Source organism: Electrona antarctica (genome assembly GCF_951216825.1).
Source record: "Electrona antarctica genome assembly, chromosome: 19".
NCBI classification, from domain to species: domain Eukaryota; kingdom Metazoa; phylum Chordata; class Actinopteri; order Myctophiformes; family Myctophidae; genus Electrona; species Electrona antarctica.
The window spans coordinates 115,082-140,801 of NC_136800.1; the positions used below are offsets into that span (position 1 = coordinate 115,082).

At 42.7% G+C, this 25,720-nt stretch overlaps 2 protein-coding genes across 4 annotated transcripts in view; both read right to left on the reverse strand.

Moving 5' to 3' along the window:
* LOC306943322 (homer protein homolog 3-like) overlaps window positions 1–4,266 on the reverse strand; it is a 51,879-nt gene extending 47,613 nt beyond the window's left edge. The window contains exons 1-2 of the mRNA XM_079529575.1: window positions 3,534–4,266; window positions 3,238–3,286 (exon numbers count right to left, since the gene is read on the reverse strand). Of these exons, the coding sequence (XP_079385701.1) occupies window positions 3,238–3,260 (23 nt within the window). The 5' untranslated portion in view covers window positions 3,261–3,286; window positions 3,534–4,266. The remainder of the gene's footprint in view (window positions 1–3,237; window positions 3,287–3,533) is intronic.
* Window positions 4,267–7,083: 2,817 nt separating this feature from the next.
* The window catches only part of LOC306943316 (regulator of nonsense transcripts 1-like), a 33,527-nt gene continuing 14,890 nt past the window's right edge, over window positions 7,084–25,720 (reverse strand). For 2 of the 3 annotated variants that reach the window (XM_079529562.1, XM_079529560.1), the window contains exons 10-24: window positions 25,285–25,444; window positions 23,830–23,948; window positions 23,143–23,307; window positions 22,271–22,385; window positions 20,692–20,835; window positions 19,959–20,172; window positions 19,235–19,352; window positions 18,421–18,577; window positions 16,800–16,942; window positions 15,002–15,176; window positions 14,389–14,470; window positions 11,675–11,836; window positions 10,716–11,014; window positions 9,165–9,287; window positions 7,084–8,398 (exon numbers count right to left, since the gene is read on the reverse strand). In XM_079529562.1, the coding sequence (XP_079385688.1) occupies window positions 9,168–9,287; window positions 10,716–11,014; window positions 11,675–11,836; window positions 14,389–14,470; window positions 15,002–15,176; window positions 16,800–16,942; window positions 18,421–18,577; window positions 19,235–19,352; window positions 19,959–20,172; window positions 20,692–20,835; window positions 22,271–22,385; window positions 23,143–23,307; window positions 23,830–23,948; window positions 25,285–25,444 (2,173 nt within the window). In that variant the 3' untranslated portion in view covers window positions 7,084–8,398; window positions 9,165–9,167. Of the gene's footprint in view, window positions 8,399–9,150; window positions 9,288–10,715; window positions 11,015–11,674; window positions 11,837–14,388; window positions 14,471–15,001; window positions 15,177–16,799; window positions 16,943–18,420; window positions 18,578–19,234; window positions 19,353–19,958; window positions 20,173–20,691; window positions 20,836–22,270; window positions 22,386–23,142; window positions 23,308–23,829; window positions 23,949–25,284; window positions 25,445–25,720 lie in introns of all 3 variants that reach the window. The other variant, XM_079529561.1, reaches the window with a different exon arrangement.

Below are 25,720 nucleotides of genomic sequence, written 5' to 3' on the forward strand. Positions count from 1 at the left end.
CACCCGAACATGTGACAGAATGGGAATAGAACATCATGCGGTCACCTGCGGCAGGGTCCGGCCAGTAGTGTGTGTGTGTGTGTGTGTGTGTGTGTGTGTGTGAGGATACAGGGTTAAAGGGCCACTTCACCCCTTTTGCAACCAGAGCTTATTTTAATGATGATGATGACACATTAAAACACTTTCATGGGGTTTTTTGTGTGTGTAATATTTTTTTTTTTCATGAAAATGCGGTGTCACTTACTTCCTGGACTACAAAGTCACACCTCCATGTAACCCCCCCCCCCCCCCCCCCCCCCCCCCCCCCCCTCCACAAGGAGGGGGAGTGCACTAAAGCATCATGGTCATTGTAAGAATTCAGCAATGCAGTCAAACCCTAGTCAAACACACAGACTTTTCTGGCCATATAGGGTGCAAATTTAAAATTGTGCTACCGTCATCTACTACAAATACTTCTAGTTAGTACAAACTACTACAAATTCTTCCCAGCGGTGAAATGTCCCATTAAGTGGATTGTGGTCTCACTTTGAAGAGTTTTCAGCAAGCCACCCTTCATCCCCAGTGGATGGATGGATGGATGCACAGCCTCCGGGGGCTTAACCCATTTTGGGCGGGAACCCCTTTTGGTGTTTTAAGCATTATGTTATACTTTAGCTATTGACAAAATAGCAGATCTACAAGCTCTACCGCTACGAGCTTGTAGGTCTGCTATTTTTGAAAAAAATGTAGTGCAAATCTTTGAATATATTCTCTCCGAGTGAACGTTTTTAACTCAAATCTTTGCTTCTGGGGGGGGGGGGGGGGGTTCCTGGAACAACATATTTTCAGATGAGGGTCGGCGGACCAATTACATATATATATATTTGGGGGTCCTTGACATGAAAATGTTTAAGAACGAAACATGGGGTTTTTCAGAAAACTGTCAGGATTTAGAAGACATTTGTAGAATCGTACTCGGGTCTAAATGGGTTTTAATGGGGTGTTTCTAAGCATAACAAGGCCTGATGATTAGATGACAGCCCAGCCAGCACCTTAGGATCAAACAGCCTTGTCATGTGTCATATCTACAGTGTACCATTACACTAAGGACCATTTTCCACTGGTTGGTTCCCAATGGGAACCGGTTCAGTTCTTTTTGGTTTTTAGTCCATGAGCCAGAGCTCCAAAATTGGAACGTTAATTATGAATTGAGTGTGCAAAACCATACCTTTTTTTTCTCTTATAATTTGTATCCCATTTTTTGTAACCCTTTTTTCACCCCTGTGTCAATTATCTAATGTGATCCTGGGCTCTACACACCCTCCGCCAACCTAGTCCCCATATATGGGGGGGCATGGGGAGAGCAATGGACTTGAACTCATGCTTCCTTCATGCATGAGTGTCCAAGTTGCTCCTTTACACCTGACAGGGGGGAGTTTCCCTGGTTGGACGTAGCGCGTGGAAAGGAACACGTTATCAAAACCATACCTATATTAGATTGTTATCACCATGAAACTTCCGAAGTTGAGTACTTACACGAAGACAATTATTTTTTGTATTACAAATTTTACATTTTTGAGTGGTGTAAACCACTCCTACAACTGGCTTTGTTAGTTTACGTGTCTGTCTGTCTGTCTGTGCTCAAAAAATGAGCATGGTTGCTATGGTCACCCAGTTCACACGGGTGTGATTTCATTACGTCAGACATTACGTCAGATCAGAGCTGATCAGGCTATATAAGACCTTACACCACTCAGTTCACACGGGTGTGATTTTTAAATATGCAAATGAGTCATTATGTAGGAAAATGTGCAAAATAATCGAAAATATGAAAAAGCTACTACTGTGGAAGGGTTATCATGTATTCATTTACTTGTATTGATCCTATAAACAATTTAATATAGGTCTAGTTTTTCCCCACCAATGTTGGAGCTCTGTCTCATGGACTATAAAGAACCAAAAAGAACTGAACCGGTTCCCATTGGGAACCAACCGGTGGAAAGGGGGTCTAATGCTCGTACAGTTATGAATTGTACGGTTAACCCGTAATTACAGTACAATTGGCAGACAAGATATTGTGTCTGTGTGTGCGGCCATTCACCGTTGACTTACAATTCATTTGAACTTCACATACAAACAGGATCAACAAAAGCTGCAACAGAGCTCTAGCCTTTTGGTGTTTTAAACATCGTTATAATTTAGCTATTGAAAAATAGCAGATCTACAAGCTCATAGCGCGCCACTGAGTGGCGCGCTATGAGTTTGTAGGTCTGCTATTTTTGAAAAAACGTGAAAATGTGGCGCAAATCTTTGAATATATATTATTACAGAGTGAACATGTTAACTCAAATCTTTGCTTCTGGGGGGGGGGGGGGGGGGGGGGTCCCTGGAACAACATATTTTCAGATGGGGGTCGGCGGCCAATTACATAGTTTTGGGGGTCCTTGACATGAAACTTTTTGAACACAACCGACATAGAAACATGAGGTTTTTCACACAACTGTCAGGATTTAGAAGACATTTGTAGAATCGATGGTAGGTCTAAATGGATTAAAGAATACCATCAGGGTTTCCCCCTGAAGTAGTCGGGTACAAGATTAATATGAGACCAGTTGTTTCCTGTGAGCCGGGAGCCCTCTCCCTGAGTCCTCTCGCAGCACGCACACACACACGCACACACAGTAGAATTGTTGGTATAGGCTACTCTCCACTGTCTGAATTACAACCGCAATGGTAGAGCTCTAAACAGGGGTATTAAGTATGGATCAAACAATCTAATGTCTGGGACAAATAATAGTAATTTAACTATTAAATCAAGATTAGAAAGGCTCAAGTAGCCATGACGACCATACTGTATAAATAAATGCAAACATGTTGTACAGGTATAGGGCACGGCCTATAGAAAATGTTAAATGTAAACTATAGAATTTTGTTAAATGTAAAAATATGTATAGAATTTTAATCTATTACCGCCTGAGGGTACTCTGCTAAATATAATATTAACATAAATAGTTAAGTATTAGTTTTATACCGTAATATTAATTATTAGTCTTAAAAGCCAAACGCTGATTTTCCCAATTGAAAACACACACACACACACACACACACACACACACACCACATCCTATCTGTGCTCATGTGAGACTGGTTCACATCCCAAGGTCACAAGGGCAACAGCAAAAAGTGTTCAAAATAGCCCTATGTGTTTTAAAGAGAACGAGACAAGGAGGATAATGAGTTTAAATGCATGTTGCTTACCTTTCTCTGTGGTGAGAAAACATCTTACACGGAGAATGAGACTTCTTTTCTATGGAAGAGAAGAGAGAGAGACACACACCATGCATCACTTATAGGTTGGTTATCCGCACAACATAGATCTTCGGAAAATTAGACAAAAAGAAGGTAGGTCGTGTCCCCTCGTGGCATAACTGTAGGCTACCAAATGCACAACACTGGGCAGGCTGCTTTTGTAAAAGAAAAACTTCGCTCGTCCACACATATCAAGTCAGATTAGTAGACAATCTAGTGAAGTTCAAAATGTGCCCGACACTCACCCCATTTCGATGTACAAGAAATGCTTTGATTTGGTTGTTGCTTCCTCCTGATTGTTTAGGAGAATTCCCCTTTTTTTGCGATCACTCTGATGCCTGCCTGATGTTGTTACTGCTGCTGCTGCTGTCCCAACCGATCTTCTGTTGTTCGAATCGTTCCCAGTCCGGATCCGGATGCCTACCCAATTAATTCTCCACGGGGATTTTTTTTGTGTTTTTTACTGCAAAGCGCTATTTTGCCATTTGACAAAAAACAGCGCTTTGCAAACAAACAGACACGAATATTGACAAGAAAGAAAAAACGTCCAGACTTGGGTCACCACTTGAGTTCAGTCCGTGTCAGAACGGTCACGGTCTCGTCTCGATCGCTGTCAAAAGTGACTGCAGCAGCTAGCAGTCTCATCCATCGTTCATTATTGTCATTAAGCAGCTGGCAGGGTCCTTTCTTTTCTGTCAGGGTCAGTTTCTTTTTGAAACCTCGGCTGCGCTTAGCTTTGCGCCTGCTTCTTGTCGTCTATGATCGCAGATCAGCTACTATAGAGTACTACTTTGTCTCTGGTTTAAATTCCTCACTGACAGCAGCAGAAGCACGAGGAGCGCGCGACACTCTCCGGTTGGTTGGTTGGCTGCAGCTGCGCTTGAGTCGCCCTGGCTACCAGTAGGCTACCTACCGCACCAATGCCATACCAGTGTTGTTTTCGTCGACTAAAACTAAGACGAAAAATGTTCATCGACTACCTTTTTCCACTGACGAAAACGGAATGGAAACTAAATTAAAACTAAGCTATGACGACTAAAACTGAGACTGGCTATATTGATAATTTCGTCAACAAATAAAAACTAGACTAAAATGTTAGGAAGGGACTAGTGGACAAGCGATCCAGTGCAAGTCATTTTACACTTGGCTGCATGCTGAAAATAGCCGATCTACAAGCTCACAACTTCGTCGCAGTTGTCATGACACCAAAACACATTTTGTTCGACTAAATCAACAGTCTAGTTTTAGTCGACTAATTCTACAAACACTAAAACATTCCAGGTGACTAAAATGTGACAAACTAAATGAAAACTATTCAAAAGACTGACTGAAAGTAAAATCTAATTTTGCTGCCAAAAACAACACTGTACCACACGTTGTCAGTCAACACTACAGTCAACACTACCACCTGCTGGTGGTATAGCGTCAAGTGTCCATCTCACTCAGACAGCTAGCCTGGCGGTTATTTGAGGCATATTATCCATTGTATTAGCCATCAGAAAGTTGTTTTACAATATAAATGTAGTAAATGCATATTTCTGAAAAATGGTCTTAAACATACATGATTAGTACGTTCGACAACTAAAGGCCTAATATTTCTACAATTGTTACTAAACAAAACAGCCAAAAAAAAGTCTGATATTGATGAACCTTGCATGTTCACATCATGTATACTTGAGTTGGAAGTACTACTACAACCATTTCAAAAGACAATGGGACAACACCTGAAATGAGCAAAAAGAAACTGACTTTATTGTTTCCCCCTCGCCCCACCCCACCCCAATGATATCGAAACAGATTAACACAAAATAACAATCCCTAAATGAGTAATGCTCGAGATCACACAGAGAAAAGCGGGACAAAGCGCAAAATCCAAAATACAGACCTTTATATAAGTCACAAGACTATCTTCTAAACATGTTGTAGCTACAGTATTACTTCCAATTAGAACCATGCACATTGTAACCAAATCAGTTTAACACAGTCAGTGTGTTTTCTTTCAGAAGCACATCGTTTGTGACTCTTGTTTTTTGTTGTATTTTCATACTTTATAGCCATTTTGAATATTAAAAGGGCAGGCATTATAAGCTGAGGCTTCTGCCAACACTCCCTTTTGGTCAACAAAAAAACCGAATACATTGTATAAGGTGTTTCTTTTTAAATGACCAATAAACTACACTAAACATGAACACCAAGGACAGAAGGTAATTAATGGAGTATGGAAATGTAGTCTGGATGAGTTAGGGTTCACTCGTGCTATATACCGCTTCATATCTGTGCATGCTAATTAGCAAAACATGGTATAAAAACGTATTTCGGGTCAAAAAAAAAAAAAGGGTGATAAATATCCAGCCACTGTTAAGATGGCCTTAAAGTGACCCCAGTATTTCAATTTGGAATAAATGATTCAAATCCATGGAGTCTACATTGTAATATTAATCTAAGAACGTTTTGGTACCACGGAACCAGGCAGCATTCAAACACACATTGTTGAATGTTGAATGGATATAGTTAAGCCTTGTATACTTTGTCGTATGACATGTGTCCGTTGCTAAAAGTAACTGATTTTCCAACTGAAAGACATTAACAAAGTTTAATCGCACACTATTCACCCTTATGTTTCAATTTTGGGCGGGAACCCCCTTTCTGGTGTTTTAAGCATTACGTTATGCTTTGGCTGTTGAAAAATAGCAGATCTACATGTTCATAGCACTTGTAGGTCTGCCATTTTTGAAAAAACGTGAAAATGTGGGGCAAATCTTTCGAATATATATTCTTTCAGAGTGAACGTTTTTAACTAAAATCTTTGCTTCGGGAGGGGGGTCCCTAGAAGAACATATTTTCAGATGGGGGTGGGCGGCCAAATACAGATAATTCTGGGGGTCCTTGACATGAAAAACTTTGAGAACCACTGACGTAGAAACATGACGTTTATCAGAAAACTTTCAGGATTTAGAAGACATTTTTTAAGAATCGTCCTCAGGTCTAAATGGGTTAAACTAAATGTCGTGTGAACATGACGATGACAATGGTAACCAACGAATCGTGTTGGTCTCACATAGAAGCATGCCACATACTGCAGTAGGCAAAGGGTTAGGTTGTCTTGGAATCAAATGGCGGATTAATAAACAACTTTCATCATAGGTTACAATAATAATGCATGTGTTCCTTCTTACAGGGCATGGGAAATGAAAAAGAAGGTACCGGTAAGCATAGCTCAACGTAAAACTACAGTTCTTTGAATTTCACTATACCATGTTTTGTCAACAGTAAATCAACTACTAAAGCACAAAATGATGCATTCTTTGGGGGTAATGTATACAAGAACCTTCTGGGAGCCATCCTGATAAAGAATAATTTACATTTATAGATGATCCTTTTGTTAATCATCTAAGTGGTAATGTATGATCTTAAAGCAGAATCAAAATCAATTTCAACATTCAAATCAAAAATGTCTTCAACAGGATCAAACACTGTCAAAATGTATGGCCATGCTTTATCTTCAATCTAATCGTTTTCAGTTGGGACAGAAATATTCTAGAAAATGTTGCAACATAAAATGTTGCTAGCTGTCGCTCTCTCTTCTTAAACATATGATCTCTTGGCTTATCGATGATTTCATTTGACTGTAAAGGGATTTGTTTTTCTTGCATTCAACTAAGGACTTATTTGGGCAAGTGTCTTAGGAATGCGTCACTCTTCTGTACAGTTATATCGATATAGTTATGCATAAGATGAGGCCATTCTGCTGTACTAGCTTGTGTACGGTTCAGATTCTTGTGGATTGGCTGTAAATCACATGGGGAAGCTTTTAATTTGGAAAATATCAAGGACAAAATAGCCTCACTGCTTCTTTCAATTAGAAAATGGTTACTGTATATAATGTTACTCTTTTTTTACCTACAGAAAGAAGACATACATTTGGAAGAAGAAACCAAAAACAACATTGTCTCACTCACCACAGAGACAGACCTCTCAGGATCTGTCACCAAATTTGTCTCGAGACAAAGCAAATGTTTTTCCTTTAATTAAACACATTTTGTTCTCTTTTTTTTCAATTTTTTTCTTTTTTCTCTCAAAAGCAAATTCCACTACTTGGTACTTTGCAGACCACCTTGAGAAGACCTGGTTGAAAGACGGCCACCCCTCGCTTCGCTTCCCCGTCTCTCAAGAGAACCTCCATGAAAACAGACTTTGTAGGAGAAAACTTTCCAACTCAAAGTTCTAGAATGAAAAGCAAAAGTATCCGCGGCTACTTCCCAGGCCCCCCCCCCCCCCGGAAATCATTTTGATCTGTCCTATAGGGCACGACCACCCAAAAGTGCATCGGAACACCTTGTGTTTTCACTCTCTTAGTGTTCTCTGTGTGCGCAAGCTCCAGAGTCAAACTTTGAGTTTAAAAAAAGTTTCCCGTATCGACTTGACTGCTTCAAGAGTTGAACGCCCCATTTAGTTCCTCTCTCTCTCTCTCTCCTATGCATATGGGACACAATCGGTGGAGTGAGCTCGGAGGAAGTTGGTGGGAGAAGAACACCCTCTCTCCTCCATCGGTCTCGGCTTATGGAGCAAGGTCCGTAACCAACCGTACTACCAGGAGATCCCTCAATGGTGTGGAGGGGGGGGTGGGGGGGGGGGGGGAGGCCGGGGCCCTGGAGGAGAACATGGCACAACGCTGCCCCTCGGTCCCACGGAAAGATCTTTCGGACCCTTCACCCTCTCTCCCTTGACCCATTTCAGGTCTTTTCCTCTCCGACTGCACTACTCTGACCAACAACAGCTCCACCGCTCAACTCGACATGGTTGTTGTGTGCGAGCGGCAGCAGCCCTTTCTGGCTTTCCTCCTTTCCGTCTCCTGCTCGTTCCTCTTGCTCTCTTGTCTTCCCGTCCAGCTCTCCTCATGCTTTCCTTTCCCTCTCTCTCTCTCTCTCTCACTCTGTGATTGGTTTGGCTTCTCTTGGGTCTCTCTCTCTCTCTCCTGTCACTTTCACACAGTGGTGCTTCAGTTGTAGCAGTTGGAAAACGGGTATCCATGTTTGTTCTTTTTTGTTATTACCCAGATTAAAATGCAGACGAACTAAGCTCGACACAGGCCTAGCTCCTTTCCAGAAACCTGAGGGGGGGGGGGGGGGGGGGAGTAGAAAAAAAGGTTTATTAATAGATTTTGTCAGGTTGTATTTTAAAATATTTGTTTCTTAACCCATTCAGGTCTGATGTCGAAATGAAAAAAAAAGTTTTCTAAATCATGACAATTTTCTGAAAGATTTGAGGCACATTTTAACGATTTTTCAAAAATAGCAGACCTACAAGTTAATAGCGTGCAACTTTACCTAGAACCCTTTAATATTTTGTTTTGCTTACAAAGTAAAACAAAATATTAAAGGGTTCTAGGTAAAGTTGCAGTTCTCTGCTGTCCGGAGGAAACCTCATAACTCCAAAATGTTCATTTTTCAGGAAATGAAAAATACACATTTTTAAGGAAATGAATAAAAGCTTATATTTTAACGATGCAATACTGCCTCATCAAAGTTGGTGTTGTGACATTAAATATTGTCCATTACTTGCATGAGAAGGAGAGAGGTGGTGGAGTTAGATGCTTTAGCAGACAGTTTGGGGGTCCAAAGGAGTTAAGAGGTTTTGTCCAATGCGTTTTTTACTACTTTCCATTGGTTCTATGGACACACAGATGTAAAAGGTGTTCAATAGCACTGATTTATGGAGAAAAAAAAACCCTCAAAAATGTAGTTTTGAGGCTTCCTCCGGACAGCAAAGAGTTGCAAAAGTCATGGTTTCTAGGTAAGTTGCAGTTGCCTTACAGCCTAGTACTGGGACAGTACATTAAAAGCTTTACAGCCTAGTACTTACAGCCTAGTACTTACAGCCTAGTACTGGGACAGTCCAGTTACACCAGCGGGTTGGTAGGCCCTCTCCCCCTGGTAGGTGGAGTCTTGGGACAGAGCCACGTCAATCTGGGACTTGAACTCATCTCCGAGGTAACTGTCCTATAAAGTGGAAAAACAAAAACCAACGTGAAGAAACAAAGAGTCAGAAAGACTCGATATAGGAAGAAATCAAATATCGAAGCACATCTTTGGTTCTTCCCTCATCAATTGCTTTCGAGACAGTCACGGGACAAGAGAAAGCATTTACATGACGTCTTCAAAAGCTCTCGGGTGTAATGTAGTAATGGGCACTGCTATTATTAAGAAGCAATAAAGCAACTCAGCTCGTAAAGAAAAATAGCTTCTAGCTCTTTATAAATGGGACAATCAACAGTTTTTTCTAGAATCAGTCTAATAGGCATGTAACGATATATCGTATATCGATATATATCGATATTAATCCCGGCGATATGAATTGATTTATTGAAATAAAAAACATTGATTAAAAAAAAAAAAAAGTGTGATGTGAAATGTGAGCTTTAGTCATATTCCATCATATTCAAGTGCTTTTGGAGCGAAATGAGAGTCACTTTCAGTAGTAGAGCACTGTAGAGGGGAGCTGTGTGTGACTGTGCCTGTAGAGGGGTGCTGTGTGTGTCTGTGACTGTAGAGGGGAGCTGTGTGTGACTGTGCCTGTAGAGGGGTGCTGTGTGTGTCTGTGACTGTAGAGGGGAGCTGTGTGTGTCTGTGACTGTGCCCAGGTGTTGATGGTCGTTGATGCTCATCAAGGAAGGCAATTATGTTATGTTGTCAAAAGTAATGCTACTTCTTTTGCAATGTAATTAAATAAAAAATGTGAAAAAAAGCTCGGGGGGAATTTTAAAAAAACGGTAATTTTTCTGGGAAATATTTTTTGTTTAAAATATCGTGAAAAATCGTATCGTGAACCTCATGTCGTGATACGAATGGTATCGTGAGTTGCGTGAATCGTTACATGCCTAAAGTCTAACACTTCAAATCAGGGGTGGGCAACTGGCGGCCCGGGGGCCACATGCGGCCCCCACCTTCACTTAATGCGGCCCGCATGTTAATATCAGAATACTGATATAGTATTGATTTCAGCTGTTACAATTCCAAACCTGCTTTAATTACTTCAGGACTAGTATTATATGACTAGTACTTAATGACTAGTATTAAAATGTTAGTCTTTTTGTGTCCAATGTAGTTATGTTAACAGTTCATAAAGTTAACATAACTATAACTAAATTAATTTGAAATTCAATAAAAAAAGGTTACTTTTCAGGATTCAAATTCAAAAATAGCAAAAAAGTATTCAGGTGTTCAATTCAAATGTAACAAAAATAGCTGATCTACAAGCTCAAAACGCGTCGCAATGTGACACGTTTTGAGCTTGTAGATCGGCTATTTTTGCTACGACAGTAAATATGCACTGTGGCCCTCTGGAGTGAGTGTGGAAATATAGTGGGCCCTCGCCATCGTCAAAGTTGCCAATCCCTGCTTCAAATCATTCAAAGTATCAAACAGTACCTGTGAGAGTTCAGGCTGGGACAGGCCAGGCTGGCTCATCTGGGACGGCTGGCTCATGGTGATGTAGCCCTGGGTGAGAGGAGGGCCCTGGGAGAAAGGCTGGGACCCCTGCAGGTCCTGACTGGCCTGGCTGCCGCTCATCAGTCCGCGGTCCCCCGGCCCTCCTCCTCCGTTGTTCCCCACCCCGCTGTGGTTCCCCATCCCACCGCGGTTTCTCTGCCGGCCGCCGCCGCCGCCACCTCGTGACCCTCCGCCCCCTCCTCCGCCGCCAACTTTGCCTTTCATGCCTCCACCACGACCTGGAGAGAATTGACAGTTTAACACATTATTTGGATTTGATTTTAACTCGTTTAGACGATTCTACAAAATGCCTTCTAAAATCCGGAGTTTTCTGAAAAACCTCATGTTTCTCTATGTCAGTCGTTCTCAAACATTTTCATGTCAAGGACCCCCAAGATTATCTGTAATTGGCCACCGACCCCCCCATCTGAAAATATGTTGTTCCAGGGACCACCCCGCAGAAGCAAAGATTTGAGTTAAAAATGTTGGCTCTGAAAGAATATATTGCACTACATTTTCACGAATTTTGAAAAGTAGCAGATCTACAAGCTCGTAGCGCAGCACTCGGTGCCGTGCTACGAGCTTGTAGATCTGCTATTTTCCAATAGCTAAAGTATAACGCACAAAAAGGGGTTCCCGGAATGGGTTAACCCATTCTGGACGGGAACCCCTTTTGGTGTTTTAACTAAGCATTATGTTATACAAGCTCATAGCGCGCCACCGAGTGGCGCGCTACGAAAATGCGGCACAAATCTTTGAATATATATTCTTTCAGAAGACTTTTTTTTTATTTCGATGTCAGGCCTAAATGGGTTAAGATGCATTTCAGACAATATGCAATATGGACACCATAATTGTTTCCTCGAGGGAATTGGCAGTGACTTAATTTATTTTCTCACCTGTTGCGGGGCCGTTGAGTTGACCCAGGTACCCGGGTGGAGGCATGGGGGGCATCACCAGGTTGAAGGGAATGGGGATGTTCATGGAATTCAAGGGGTGTGGGCCCGTGCCTATCATTCCAATCTGGTCATGGGTCTGGAAATACATGTTGGCTGTACGGCCTGTGGTGGAAATAACAGTTGTTTTGTTTACTCCCAAAGCAAATTTGGTGAGCTTTTCTGTTCAACGACACGGGACACATGCTTTCAAATGAATTCCTATATGCAAAACAGTGTTGATTTTGTTGACAAAAAATAAGACGAAAAATGTTCGTCGACTACCTTTTTCCACGGACGAAAACTAAATGTAAACTAAATAAAAACTAAGACTAAATATATTGACAATTTCGTCAACAAATAAAAACGACTACAATTTTAGGAAGAGATCCAGTATAGGTTATTTTACAATTATTTGCATCCTGAAAATAGCCGATCTAGATCAGCAAGTGTAAAAACAGTCATTACGACGGCATCAAGGCCCGCCAAAATACATTTTGTTCGACCAAATAAACTGTAGATTTAGTCGACTAAAATATTATGATATTTAGTCGACTAAAACTAACACATCCCAGGTGACTAAAATGTGACTAAAACCAAATTAAAACTATCCAAGAGACTATGACTAAAACCTTTTGCTGCCAAAAACAACACTGATGCAAAATAAACCTTGATGTTTCAGGGCAAAGCTGGACCAGCTGCCCTAAAGGAGTTTATATTCCAATAATGTCCGCCGCACTGTACATTATTCTGCTTATTGCACTGCTACCTAAAAGCAAAATCAATACTTTATAAACAAACAAATGCTTATAATAAATAAATAAATGTAAAAATATTCATACAGGGTTCCCACACATTCTTTTCCAATGAATTTTCAAAACTTTTCCCGAATATTTAACCTACATTTCCAGGCCTATATATAACAATCATTCAGAGCAATAATGAGTCTCTTACTCCTATGTGGAAAAATGACCCAAAAGTGTAGAAAAAATAAAGCATCAGAATGGTATAATTCCATTCCAAATGTCATGCCAATGTTTTGCGTGGGTTGTCGTCTTGTACAAGAAGCACCGGTTTGACCTGGCCTTACATCAGACGTGAAATACATGCCTACACGAGCAATCTGTTCAGCGGCTTTGGGAGTTTGAGATGTTTTTTTTTGATTTTCGCATTGGCTGACCAGGGCACTGCATACCACACTGCACACCTCACCGCACTGGTTGGTGTCACGTGACGCAGGAACATACCTACAAGAAGATAACTACGCATCATCACGCTGGAGCACGTGGGCTTGTAGATCTGTACTTGTCGTCATGTCCGGTATAGGCCCACGTTAGGCTGGGATGCAGTCATGCAGCCCGTTTTGGCAAAAAAACGACTTATGTTACATATTTTGTGTAACATCATACATGTTTTGGAAATTGTATTGTATTAAACTAATGTAGCAGAGTGGCTCAGAGCCTCTGCCCGATGGCCTCAAAAGTCTAATATCCCCCCCCAGTCCATGGGGATATCCCTTTGGTCTAGTGGTTAAGATGTTGGGACTGTCACGCGGGAGACCCGAGTTCGAATCCCGGGCGTTAGCCAAAAACAATGCATAGCCGGAAATATCCCCGGGACCCATGACAAATTCCAGGACAGGAAAATGTCAACATAATTCCAGGAATTTCATGGCCGTGGGAACCCTGTTTATATTAGGTTAAAAGTTCTGCTTCCAACAGCAACACGAGGGAGGCAGGGCAGTGGTCCGTTACCAATGATTTACCATACTGTCCAGAGCGGGACGCAACTCCAACTGTGCCGATACGATTTATATTTTATAGGTACCCAAAGTCACTTTACAGAACAGAAGCAAAAACAATTGTATTAGAAAAACTAGTTAAAAAGGTTAAAAACTAGAAATCAAAATCAAAAGTGGACAAACAAGAAGGGTGTGTGTGTGTGTGTGTGTGTGTGTGTGTGTGTGTGTGTGTGGGTGGGGGGGGGGGGGGGGGTTATGTAGGGAAAGCCAGTCTGAAAAGGTGGGTTTTGAGTGTGCTTTTGAACATTTCGAAGGTGGGGGCAGCTCTGATGTGAGTTGGGAGTGAGTTCCACAGAGAAGGGGTGGCCACTGCGAAGGCCCTGTCTCCCCAAGTTCGTTTGTTGGACTTAACATATTAGGGGCTGTACTCTGTTCTCACCAACTAACGCGGCAAGTTGGGGAGTGTGATCCGCCGCTTGTGGCGCGAGAGTTATGTGAAAAAAAACTGTGTTTTAGGGCATGCGTTCCTGTTACCGTTGTGCATTGCATGGTTACGACTACGAGTGACAAATCAACTACCGATACCGGTATGTTTAGAATTAGAGCAGGCAACTTGCAACTTGCACTTGAGGATATAGCCCCATATGTGCCCTCTCCCTACGCTCATTCTGTAGCTCCGAGATGAGGTCACACACTGGGCCCCTCCCACCCCGTTCAGAAACGGCGCATGTTTCCACAAGGAACGATTCTTACCCTTTTCTAAACAATGAATCCAAAACGTGAAGGGGCAGAAGAGGTTTACACTAATTCAAACTTAGCAACGTCAAAGAAAATCCAACTTTAAACGGTTACACGAGCTTCACGGCGGCTGTTAAAAGTACGATGATTGTACATCTATTGATGAGCATGATTGTTAAAAGTACGAGGCATCACTTACCATTGCTGCTGCGGTCATACGCGGACCCAGGAATGAGGGCCTCCCTGGCATCATACATGGCCGTGCTCATGAAGCGACCCCCCTATGAATCAAGAGAACACACAATGCTATTCCACTATATGTCAACACGACATTTATTTATTATCCAAGTCCGGTCCCGTTATTTTAATGTTGGTCTTGTTGGTGACGTGACGGAAACGGTAGTAGGTTTTAATGAGTCTAGGTCTCTTAACCCATTTAGACCTGGGAACGATTCTTTAAAAAAAATGTCTTCTAAATCATGACAGTTTTCTGAAAAACCTCATGTTTCAATGTCAGGGGTTCTCAATATTTCATGTCAAGGACCCCAAAAATGATATGTAACTGGCCGCCGTGTAATTGGCCGCCGACCGCTCATCATCCAGGGACCTTCCCCCCAGAAGCAAAGATTTGAGTTAAAAACGTTAACGTTATATGTTCAAAGATTTGCACTACATTTTCACGATTTTTCAAAAATAGCAGACCTACAAGCTCGTAGCGTGGCACTCGGTGCCGCGCTATGAGCTTGTAGATCTGCTATTTTTCAATAGCTAAATTATAACATAAGGCCGGGGGTAGAATGTGTCTAACTCACAGGGTTAACGGTGTTGACCAGCTTGCGGGGTTTGCTGAACTGCATGAGGCTCTCCCTCAGGTTGTTGAGCGGTCCTTCCACCAGGACCTTCTGCTCCTTGTAGTAGTTCAGCAGGTGGTTCCACAGAGGCTGCTTGGACAGCGCTTTAGGGTTGCCCACGATGATCACGCCGTACCTTAAAAACACACAAACCATTTGCTTTTACCGTGTCGTCCCTATAGAGCAGTCGCAGTCCCTACCGCCCCCTTTCATGACGACGCCAGGCCCAGGAAATAATCCCCAATGCATTTTCCCCCCATAGACATTTCAATGTTTAAGCCAAGTCGAGTCGTGACAAATCATGACAACAAACAATATTTTGGACCAAACAAATAATTACAAAGAAGAAAAACAACAAAAAGTGTTGTAACTTCATTCTAATTATTTGTTTGGCCCAAAACATTGTGTTTATTGTCATGACATGTCACGACTCGACTTGGCTTTGTCCGCGGCGTAAACGTCTTTAAATAAAATAAGTCTATGAGGAAAATGAACGGGGAATTATTTTCCAGGTCTCTGGAGGGGGCGGGACTGCTACGCTCTATTGTGGGCATTTTGCCACAAAAAAGAATGGTGATGAACCACAAATCGGTAAAATTGCAGACAAGAACCACCAATGTTATTGAACGAGAAACCTTATAAGAGCAATCAAGGCATGTCTAAAGCAAGATGGTCATGTTGATGACTGAAAAGTTAAGACCTGAAAGGGGCTTGTTTCTCATATTTGGTTGAAGTACAACAAAAGCATTCAATTGCCACGGCCCTTGAAAAACTACAAGTAACTCAGGGCTACAGAGCGCCGAAGTCTGACGTCAATATCGGTAGAGGGCGCAAATCCACAGGTTCATGTACTTTTTATTTGCATTGTAATCCCCATAGGGGGATTTTAGACCGCCTCATATAAGAACTGTGTTTGAAAAATAAACAAATCAACCTGGCCGTTTCACTCATATGGAATTATGGATATGAAGAATCAACTGACTGAGAGAAAACGCTATTGTTACTGCTACTGAATTAGTTACATTTTCGCTAGAAACAGACTGTATTTAGTTTAGTTTATTAAGGATCCCCATTAGTCTACAGTACACCGTAGTGGAGACTATTCTTCCTGGGGTCCAGTATCATATATATATGAGTGACTGACTGTCGCAAACGATACAGAGACACCTCCCTGACAATAACGTCGAGACAGCTTGTTTATTTTGCTGCTTATAGCAGACGATATTATTAAGATCACCCCATGTTATTCTCCATAGAGAAATTACTTCCATGAACCAGGGGAATCGAGGGGATGTGCAACCCAGATTCGGCACAAACAAGGGACTAAATTAATTTCGCTCCTATGCACCAAAATGTGGAACGCCCTACCAACAGTCATTAAGACATGCGAATCCCTTGACTCCTTCAAAACTGCAAAGCTGCAATTCGAAACTGGCCCCCGTAAAATCTGAATCCCGACCCACCCCTGTTCCCCCTCACTGTATATGTTTCTTTTCCCTTTTTACCTCCTATGACGATTTCCTGTTTTGACTATATAGTTGTGTATATTCGTGCGTCTCTAAATGTTTTGATGAATTGAAAACGGTGGGCCCTATTGTAAACAAGTGTAATGCTTTATGGTGTCGTCCGCTCACAGTTAACAGTTGTTGTATTGAGTTGTACTTGAAATGTACTGTAACTCTGCAAACTGTTAATCAATCAATGAGCGAGTGACGTCAGGACTTCGGCGCTATATTCCATTTCTCAGTAAAAGTGTCACCTGGCTCTGGTGAGAGCGACGTTGAGACGCCGGGGATCATTGAGGAAGCCGATGCCCTGGTGCTCGTTGGCCCTGACGCAGGACAGGATGATGAAGTCCTTCTCTCTGCCTTGGAATGCGTCCACGCTGGCAATCTCCACCTCCTGGCAAATGGATTGGGAAGACACATCGGTGGAAAAATAGGACACACCCGATTCATTTTTACACTTTATCACAGCTTGAGGAAGTAGTTTTGTCCAAGCTTCGAGGGACGCATGGCATGCTATGCGTTATCCCATTTTGGCCTGACGTCGACATTTTTAAAATGTCTTCAAAATCCTGAAAGTTTTCTGAAAAACCTCATGTTTCTGTATCAGTGGTGCTCAAATTATATGTAATATGCCTCCGCCCCGCCATCTGAAAATATGTTGTTCCAGGGACCTCCCCAGAAGCAAAGATTTTAGTTAAAATGTTCACTCTGTAATAATACATATTCAAAGATTTGAGGCACATTTTCACGGTTTTTCAAAAATAGCAGACCTACAAGTTCAGCTATGAGCTTGTAGATCTGCTATTTTTCAATAGCTTAAGTATAACAATGCTTTAAAACACCAAAAGGGGTTCCCACCCAAAATGGGTTAATGTATTACTTCAGGTAGAGAGAATAATTTAATTAGCTCTCCTGGTCTCCAGCATTACCAACTGTTGATATGATGTGTTGTTGCACTTATTTCAAGAAACCACATAGTACAACAGGAGGAGTACTCCGGCTGGCTCAACCACATATTACCGCAATGCCCTGGGTTCAAATCACTCACTCAAGACCAGTGTTGTTTTTGGCAGCACATTTTGATTTTAGTTTGTCATAGTCTCTTGAATAGTTTATTTAGTTTTAGTCACATTTTAGTCACCTGGAATGTTTTAGTGTTAGTCTAGTTTTAGTCGACTAAATATCATAAGAATTCAGTCGACTAAATCTACAGGTGATTTAGTCGACTAAAATGTATTTTGGCGGGCCATGATGCCGTCGTAATGACCGTTTTTACACTTGCTGAAAATAGCCGATCTACAAGCTCACAACGCGTCACGCTGCGACACGTTGTGAGCTTGTAGATCGGCTATTTTCAGCATGCAACCAAGCGTAAAATTACTTATACTGGATCTCTTGTCCACTAGTCCCTTCCTAACATTTTAGTCTAGTTTGTATTTGTCGACAAAACTGTCAGTATATTTAGTCTCAGTTTTAGTCATCGTAGCTTAGTTTTCGTCAGTGGAAAAAGGTAGTCGACGAACACTTTTTTCGTCTCAGTTTTAGTCGACGAAACCAACACTGCTCAAGACCTGTGTTGCTTGCTGCTGTCCCCTCCTCTCTACTGAGCCGTCTAAAACAAAGATGGCTTGGAAAACACATCACGAAAAAGTCATTCTCTGGCCTGGGCCGTGGCTCAGCGGTCCAGGCACCTTAGCTGGTAATCCAGTCTGGCAGTGTGCCGCGGGTTCGACTCCCGATCCCAACGGCCTGTCACCTCCCCCATCTCTCTCCCCATTTCCTGTCAGCCAGTCTGTCCCTCCATAAAAATATATATATAAAAATAAAGGCGAAAGCCACAAAAAACATTAAAAAAAAAAAGTGATTCTCTACCTGATAGAGCTTGGTGTGGAGGGAGCCACTGAACTGCATGTACTGAACCAGATATGACCTCTGACCCTCGTAGGGGGTGATGATGCCAATCTGGTCGGGCTTGGCTCCGGCTTTCAGCAGCCTGGTGGTGATCTTCTCCACGTTGGACGCCTCAGTCCTGGACACACGATAACAGGGATCAAAGTTGTTATATCGAGTCCTTTTTTTTTTTTTTTTTTTTTTTACAATTTTGCAACTCATATTTTCACCCAGTGTCAATTATCTAATGTAATCCTGGGCGCTACACTTCCTCTGCCAATCTGGGGGGCAGCGGACTGACCTCATGCTTCCTTCTATGCATGAGTAGTCCAAGCTGCTTCTTCTTATCGAGTCATTAACCCCATTTTAGACCTGAGGTTAATTCTACAAAATGTCCCCGGCCGGACGTAGCGCACGGAAGGAACACGTTATTCCGACCAGTTCCTTTCCCCTCCATCAGGCGCCCCTGATGGAGGAAAACGTATGTTTCAAGTCAAGGAGCCCCAAAATATGTTGTTCCAGGGACCCACCCCAGAAGCAAAGATTTGAGTTCAAAGAGTTCACTGGAAAAGAACATATATTCAATGATTTGCACATATTTTCACGATAAAAACAAATAGCAGACCTATGAGCTTGTAGATCTGCTATTTTTCAACTGCTAAAGTTTAAAATAATAGTTAAAAGTGGTTAAAAGCTAAGGTGACATATTTCTGGGGGAAAGAATGTAGACAAGACAGGCTGACAGAACAGAACATTCCCAAATGATATTTCAGAACAATCAAGCTATTTTTGAAACCTGTTGAGATAGGAAGTGCCAGAGCTGGCGATCTCCTCCTGGCCTTGTGTGACATAAAAGAACATGGGTTTGTCCGGCTGGGGCCACTGGAAGTCAAAGCCCTTCTTCACGCGGTCCGCTGTGGGGTGAGAGAAGAGAGAATGAACCATGAGAGATGACTCAGACGGTGAATGATGTACTGTAGAACAAAGAACGGAGCGTGTGTGTGCGTGCGTGCGTGCGTGCAAGATGTTAATACTGGTGGCTTCTTTATAATGAATTGCATTTTTATAGCGCTTTTCCAAGTGCTCAAAGCGCTTTACAATGGTTCATTCATTCATACATTGGGAGGTGAAGCGGCGAACAGTCGACGCCAGCGTCCTCACTTGCCACATTCACACACCAATGGTGGAAAGCTCACACCGACCAACTCATTGGAGGCAATGTAGGGTTCAGTGTCTTGCCCAAGGACACTTCGACATGTGGACAGGAGGAGCCGGGATACGAACCGCCGACCAAGGGATCATTGGACGACCTGCTCTACCTCCTGAGCCACAGCCGCTCAGCTGATACAGATCAGCTGAGAAAAGAGAGCAGACATTTAAACTGGGGACGTGAGTGTGTAGATCGGCTATTTCGACACATTTTCACGATTTTTCAAAAAAAGTAGCAGTGCCGTGCTACGAGCTTGTAGATCTGCTATTTTTCAATAGCAAAAAGCTAGACGCGGTTCTTGGTGACTCACCGGCAGTGACTCCGTTCTGTAGGGAGCCCTCGTAGAAGATGTTGGAGGGGAAGGAGCTGAGGGCCGGATGCATGCGGTACTGGACCTGCAGGCGAATGGGGCGAATCCCCAGGACCACCAGGCGCTCAAACAGGGACTGGGAGAGGCCGGCCTTGGCCGCCTTCTTACACATGACGACAGGCCCCAACTGGCAGTGGTCGCCCACCAGGATCAACTAGGAGGAAAAACAACAAGATCTCCAACTGAGCTACAATTCATGTCTATCTAGTGGGCAGACTTTGACGATGGCCAATATATTTCCACATTCACTCCAGAGGGCCACAGTACATATTACTGTCGTAGCAAAAATAGCCGATCTACAAGCTCAAAACGCGTCTCAATGCGACGCGTTTTGAGCTTGTAGATCGGCTATTTTTGCTATATTTGAATATTTTTTTTTGCCATTTTTTAATTGGAATCCTGAAAAGTAACCTTTGTATTGAATTTCAAATGCATTTAGTTATAGTTATGTTAACTTTCTCTCAAAGACAATAACAACACATAGTTTTAAACTGGCGAGTTCTCCGGACACCCTTTCAAGTAGAGCACCACTGAACAGAATTGTATTACGAGTGGTCAGATTAGGTAGAAATTGGAAGGGGGGAAAAAAAGTTTGCATTTAAATTATTTTATGTTTACGTAACACGGTAAAAATGCATTTTAAAAAAAGGAATCTGTAGTGGCCCATACATACCTGCTTGGCCCCCAGGACGACAGGCACCATGCATTCTGGCTCCGTGGCCTGGGTACTCTCGTCGATCAGAATGGAACGGAACTGCATCTTGGCCAAGCGGGGGTCCCCAGCACCCACGCAGGTACAGCAGATGACGTCAGCATTCTGTATGGGCCACAAGGAGGCTTGAATGGAGATTGTTCATGTAGTTATGTGCAGAATAGAGAATCTCATTTTGCACAGAAATAATAGCCAGGTTTAACTGCTTACTATAGTACAGCCACAAAGTGCTCCATTTTGACTCTGTAACACAGGGGTTCTCAACGTTTTTGGCCGGGGACCCCCGAAAATGCTTTGGCAACGTCTCGGGACCCCCGCCCCGCCCCCTCCTGACCCCCAATATAAATTGACTGCTACAATAACCTTAAACCATTTTGGGCGGGAACCCCTTTTGGTGTTTTAAGCATTGTTATAATTTAGCTATTTAAAAATAGCAGATCTACAAGCTCATAGCGCGCCACCGAGTGGCGCGCTACGAGCTTGTAGGTCTGCTATTTTTTTTAAATCGTAAAAAAAAAAAAAAAAAAAAAATCATTTTATTTTTTATTTTTTTTAAATAATTTGGGGACCCCCTAAAATATTTTGGCGACCCCCCGAGGGGTCGCGACCCACGGGTTGAGAACCCCTGCTGTAACATATAGGTCAGTGGTTCCCAAAGTGGGGTCCGGGGACCCCCAGGGGTCATTGAGGGAGTTCCAGGGGGGTCCCCAGCTAAATGATAGTTTGGAACCAAATGGACCCTTATGGGTCTGTAACTCTGAGAGTGTACAAATGGAACCAAACGGACCAGTTAGGGTCCGTTTGGTTTCATTTGTACACTCAGTTAAATTAACCCATTTTGGGCAGGAACCCCTTTAGGTGTGTTAAACATTATGTTATAATTTAGCTATTGAAAAATAGCAGATCTACAAGCTTGTAGGTCTGCTATTTTTGAAAAATCGTTAAAATGTGGCGCAAATCATTGAATATATATTTCAGAGCGAACATTTTTTACGAAAATATTTGCTTCTGGGGGGTCCCTGGAACTACATATTTTGAGATGGGTGTCTGTGGCCCAATAGAGATAATTCTGGGGGTCCTTGACATGAAAAAGGTTGAGCACCACTGACATAGAAACATAGGTTTTTCAGAAAAATGTTAGGATTTAGAAGCCTTTTTTTTTATCGACCTCAGTCCAAAATGGGTTAACATTGAATATAAATTGGGGGTCTCAGAGATAGAAATGCATTAAATGGGGGTCTGTAGACTAATATGTATGTCAAACTGGGTGTCCTTTGACTAAGAAAGGAAAGAGGCCGCACAGCTCGTAGTCACGATGCTAAAAAACTTTATTAAGCCAAGCAGGTTGCCTTCTTCAGGGTATATGAAACTGGGGTGTCCTTGAAACTAAAATGGCTGAGAAATCACTGCTAGAGCCGTAAAAATCTTCTCTTATGGGGGGTCCCTGGCATATCTTTTCAAATGGGGGTCAATTAGTGTCAATTTGGGGGTCCTCGACGTGAAAACATTTGGGAACCAGTGATATAGGTGTCATTATTACCATGAGAAGCTCCCTCTCGGCGGTGCGTTTCAGAGCCCTGTATCGCTTCTCGTCAGAAGAGGACAGCTCTCCGGTCTCGTCCTTCAGCTGCTGCAGTTTCTGAAGCTCTGGCATGCTGCGGGTGCAAAACACGGAACACAGCTGGAGATGATCAGTGTTGATTTTGACAGCAAAAATCTAGATTTTTAGTTTTTAGTCATAGTCTTTTGAATAGTTTACATTTAGTTTTAGGTCGCGAACTTCACACCAGAATGTTATGCTGCGATTAAAACAAATCCTGCCGCGTGTTGTTGTATGAAGGCTCAGTCGAACTCTGATGCGAATTAACCCCTTTAGGCTTGACGTCGAAATAAAAAAAACGTTCGCTCTGAAAGAATATATACACATTCAAAGATTTGTGCCGCATTTTTACAATTTTTCAAAAATAGCAGACCTACAAGCTCGTAGCGCGCCACTCGGTGGCGCGCTATGAGCTTGTAGATCTGCTATTTTTCCAATAGCTAAAGTATAACATAATGCTTAGTTAAAAGTTAAAACACCAAAAGGGGTTCCCGCCCGAGAATGGGTTAAACAACCGCATTCTACTTCGGGAAAAAAACGGGGGTTTCGCTTTGCTTCCACACGCACCCGACTTCGATTCACTGCAGGTGTGAATACAATCGGCATCAAATAAAATAAATTAAGCAAAACTGTGCTGGCTGAATGAGGAGTAAAATGGCTGACAAATGGGATAAGGGTTGGACCTGAGGCACAAAGGGAGCCATCCTAGCCACAGGCTACTTGGGTAACCCTAAATAACCCGGAAAAGAAATAAAGCTAATTTCAAAATGAAAAAATGGTGGCACTGATCTGTAGTCTTCAGCCGCCGTTACCTGTCCATGTTGCGGATCTGGTTGTGCAGAGCCAGGAAAGAGACGGGCGAGTCTATGGCCTCCCTGCTCTTAGCGCAGAGCCTCACCACCTTCAGTCCCGTCTGATGGATCTTCTCCGTTAGCTGGTCCACGGCAATGTTACTGGGAGCACAGACCAGCACTGGACTAGTGGAGAGAGACACATGTTGTTGTGTTAACTTTGGGTGACCAGTTATTTAGCTGTGTGAAGTAAACACGATTACCCAAGTATTCAAATCCAAAGCACCAAGAATTAGATTTTAATAAATGCAGCCCAAGCAAAAGCACTATATATACAGTATATATACACACGAAAATACACAATTCTGATCGGTTGGGGGTGTGCAATAGTTTTAGATAACCTTTGGTGTAGAGGCCTCATCACTGTTCTAAATTAATACACGTAAATATTAAGTAAACATTAGCTACAAACTCGATTAAAACGTGTTGTGTCGTGTCGTGTCGTGTCATGGCGTGTCGTGGTGTGCGTGCAAAAGACTATTCCTACTAGTCGTTTTTGATTGTTACTCCAGCTTCTCCCAATTGGCCTCAACACCCTGCATTGTTCTACAAATTGCATGACATGGGTTCGTCATCGATTATCCCTCGCGTACCACAGACCCACTAAAAGCAGAGGAGAAACCACAGAAGCGATCCATTAGTCATTACCCATTGCCCTGTCTGGCGAGGTGGTAGACCACGGTGGCAGAGGTGACGGTCTTTCCTGTGCCAGGAGGACCCTGGATGAGACTGAGGGGACGCTGCAGCACTGTCTTCACGGCGTACACCTGCACGGAAGAAAGAACAAAAGGGCATTTACGTCACGACAATGGCCTGGGGGCAGTGGCGTGCACAGACATTTAGAGGGGCAGGTGCTCAAGTTAAAAAAGGGCACCTTGTGCAGCGCGTGGAACCGGCCGGTTGCCATAACCCATTTTGGGCGGGAACCCCTTTTGGTGTTAGCATTATGTTATGCTTTAGCTATTGAAAAATAGCAGATCTACAAGCTCATAGCGCGCCACCGAGTGGCGCGCTACGAGCTTGTAGGTCTGCTATTTTTGAAAAATCAAAAAAAAAAAAAATGTTTTTTGGGGTTTTTTTTCAAAAGGGCACATTGCCAAAAGGGCAGGGGGTGCTCTAGCACCCCCTAGTGTCTATCTGTGCACGCCACTGCCTGGGGGGGGGGGGGGAAGGGGGGGGGAAGTCTAATGTGAAAGAACTGGGGCACCTTGATAGAAGAAGTGGGGCTATATCTCTATAAAAAGAGTCATCTGAAAATCCTCTCATTGTTTTCCAAAAAGGCACAAAGGTTGCACCCTGGGAGGAAACACTGGCCCCGGCTGCAGGCTACAACTGGAAGAGATGAGGGAACGCCTCAGCCTATGCGTCTTATATTTGACTCTTAAAGTCTTTACTTAGTTGACTGGATTCCCGAGTGCCCTATACTTAGCTGACCGGATTTCCAGGGGTTCTAAATCTACTCGCCGAAAATTGCTGATCTGTACAAGCTCGGAATATGACGCATTGTGAACTATTTTTTTGCTGAATGTTCGCCCCAGAACTGGTTAAAGCTTTCCATTATTATTCATGCCCTCCGCTACTGTATCGGTGGATTACACGCTAAAAATCTAATTTTGATTTTAGTTTTTAGTCGTAGTCTCTTGAATAGTTTTAGTTTTAGTCACATTTTAGTCACCTGGAATGTTTTAGTGTTTAGTCTAGTTTTAGTCGACTAAAATGTATTTTGCCTTCATGTTGTCGTAATGACTGTTTTTGCTGAAAATAGCCGATCTACAAGCTCACAACGGGTCGCAGCGCGACACGTTGTGAGCTTGTAGATCGGCTATTTTCAGCATGCAACCAAATGTAAAATGACTTATACTGGATCTCTTGTCCACTAGTCCCTTCCTAACATTTTAGTCAAAATTGTCAATATATTTAGTCTTAGTTTTAGTCATAGCTTAGTTTTCATTTAGTTTCCATTTAGTTTGTGAGTGAAAAAAGGTAGTCGACGAACATTTTTCGAGGAAATAAACACTGATTACATGCGATTGAGATTTGCCTGCTAGTATGATCTTTGTAATGTACAGTATTGCTATGATAACGTTCTCTCCGTGGTGTCACCTGGGAGTGGTTGAGGTCAGGGAGGCCCTGGGCGGTGAAGCGCTTGGGGAGCTGACATTTGATGATCACGTCCTCCACCTCGTGGCCCAGCAGCTTGTGGTAGATGTAACCCGACACGGAGGTCTCGTCCACGGCGAACGTCTTCAGGGCACTCTGCATCCTGATAGTGGACGCACATGATGATGATTGATGAGCATGCATTATGACAGACAGGGGGTGTCCGAGCTTTTTTCAAAAGGGGGCCATATTAGAAAATATTAAAAAACACCCCATAGGGCCAACTACATAATGTACCTTCGGATTTAAACGATTCGATTTAACTATCAGCATCAATATTTAATATGGATGGTCTTTTGTCAGGTGTGTGCTGTGAACAAAAACTGTATCTCAGCCTTTTTTTCAGCCTTATGTCACGTTACCAAATGTAAATCAAATG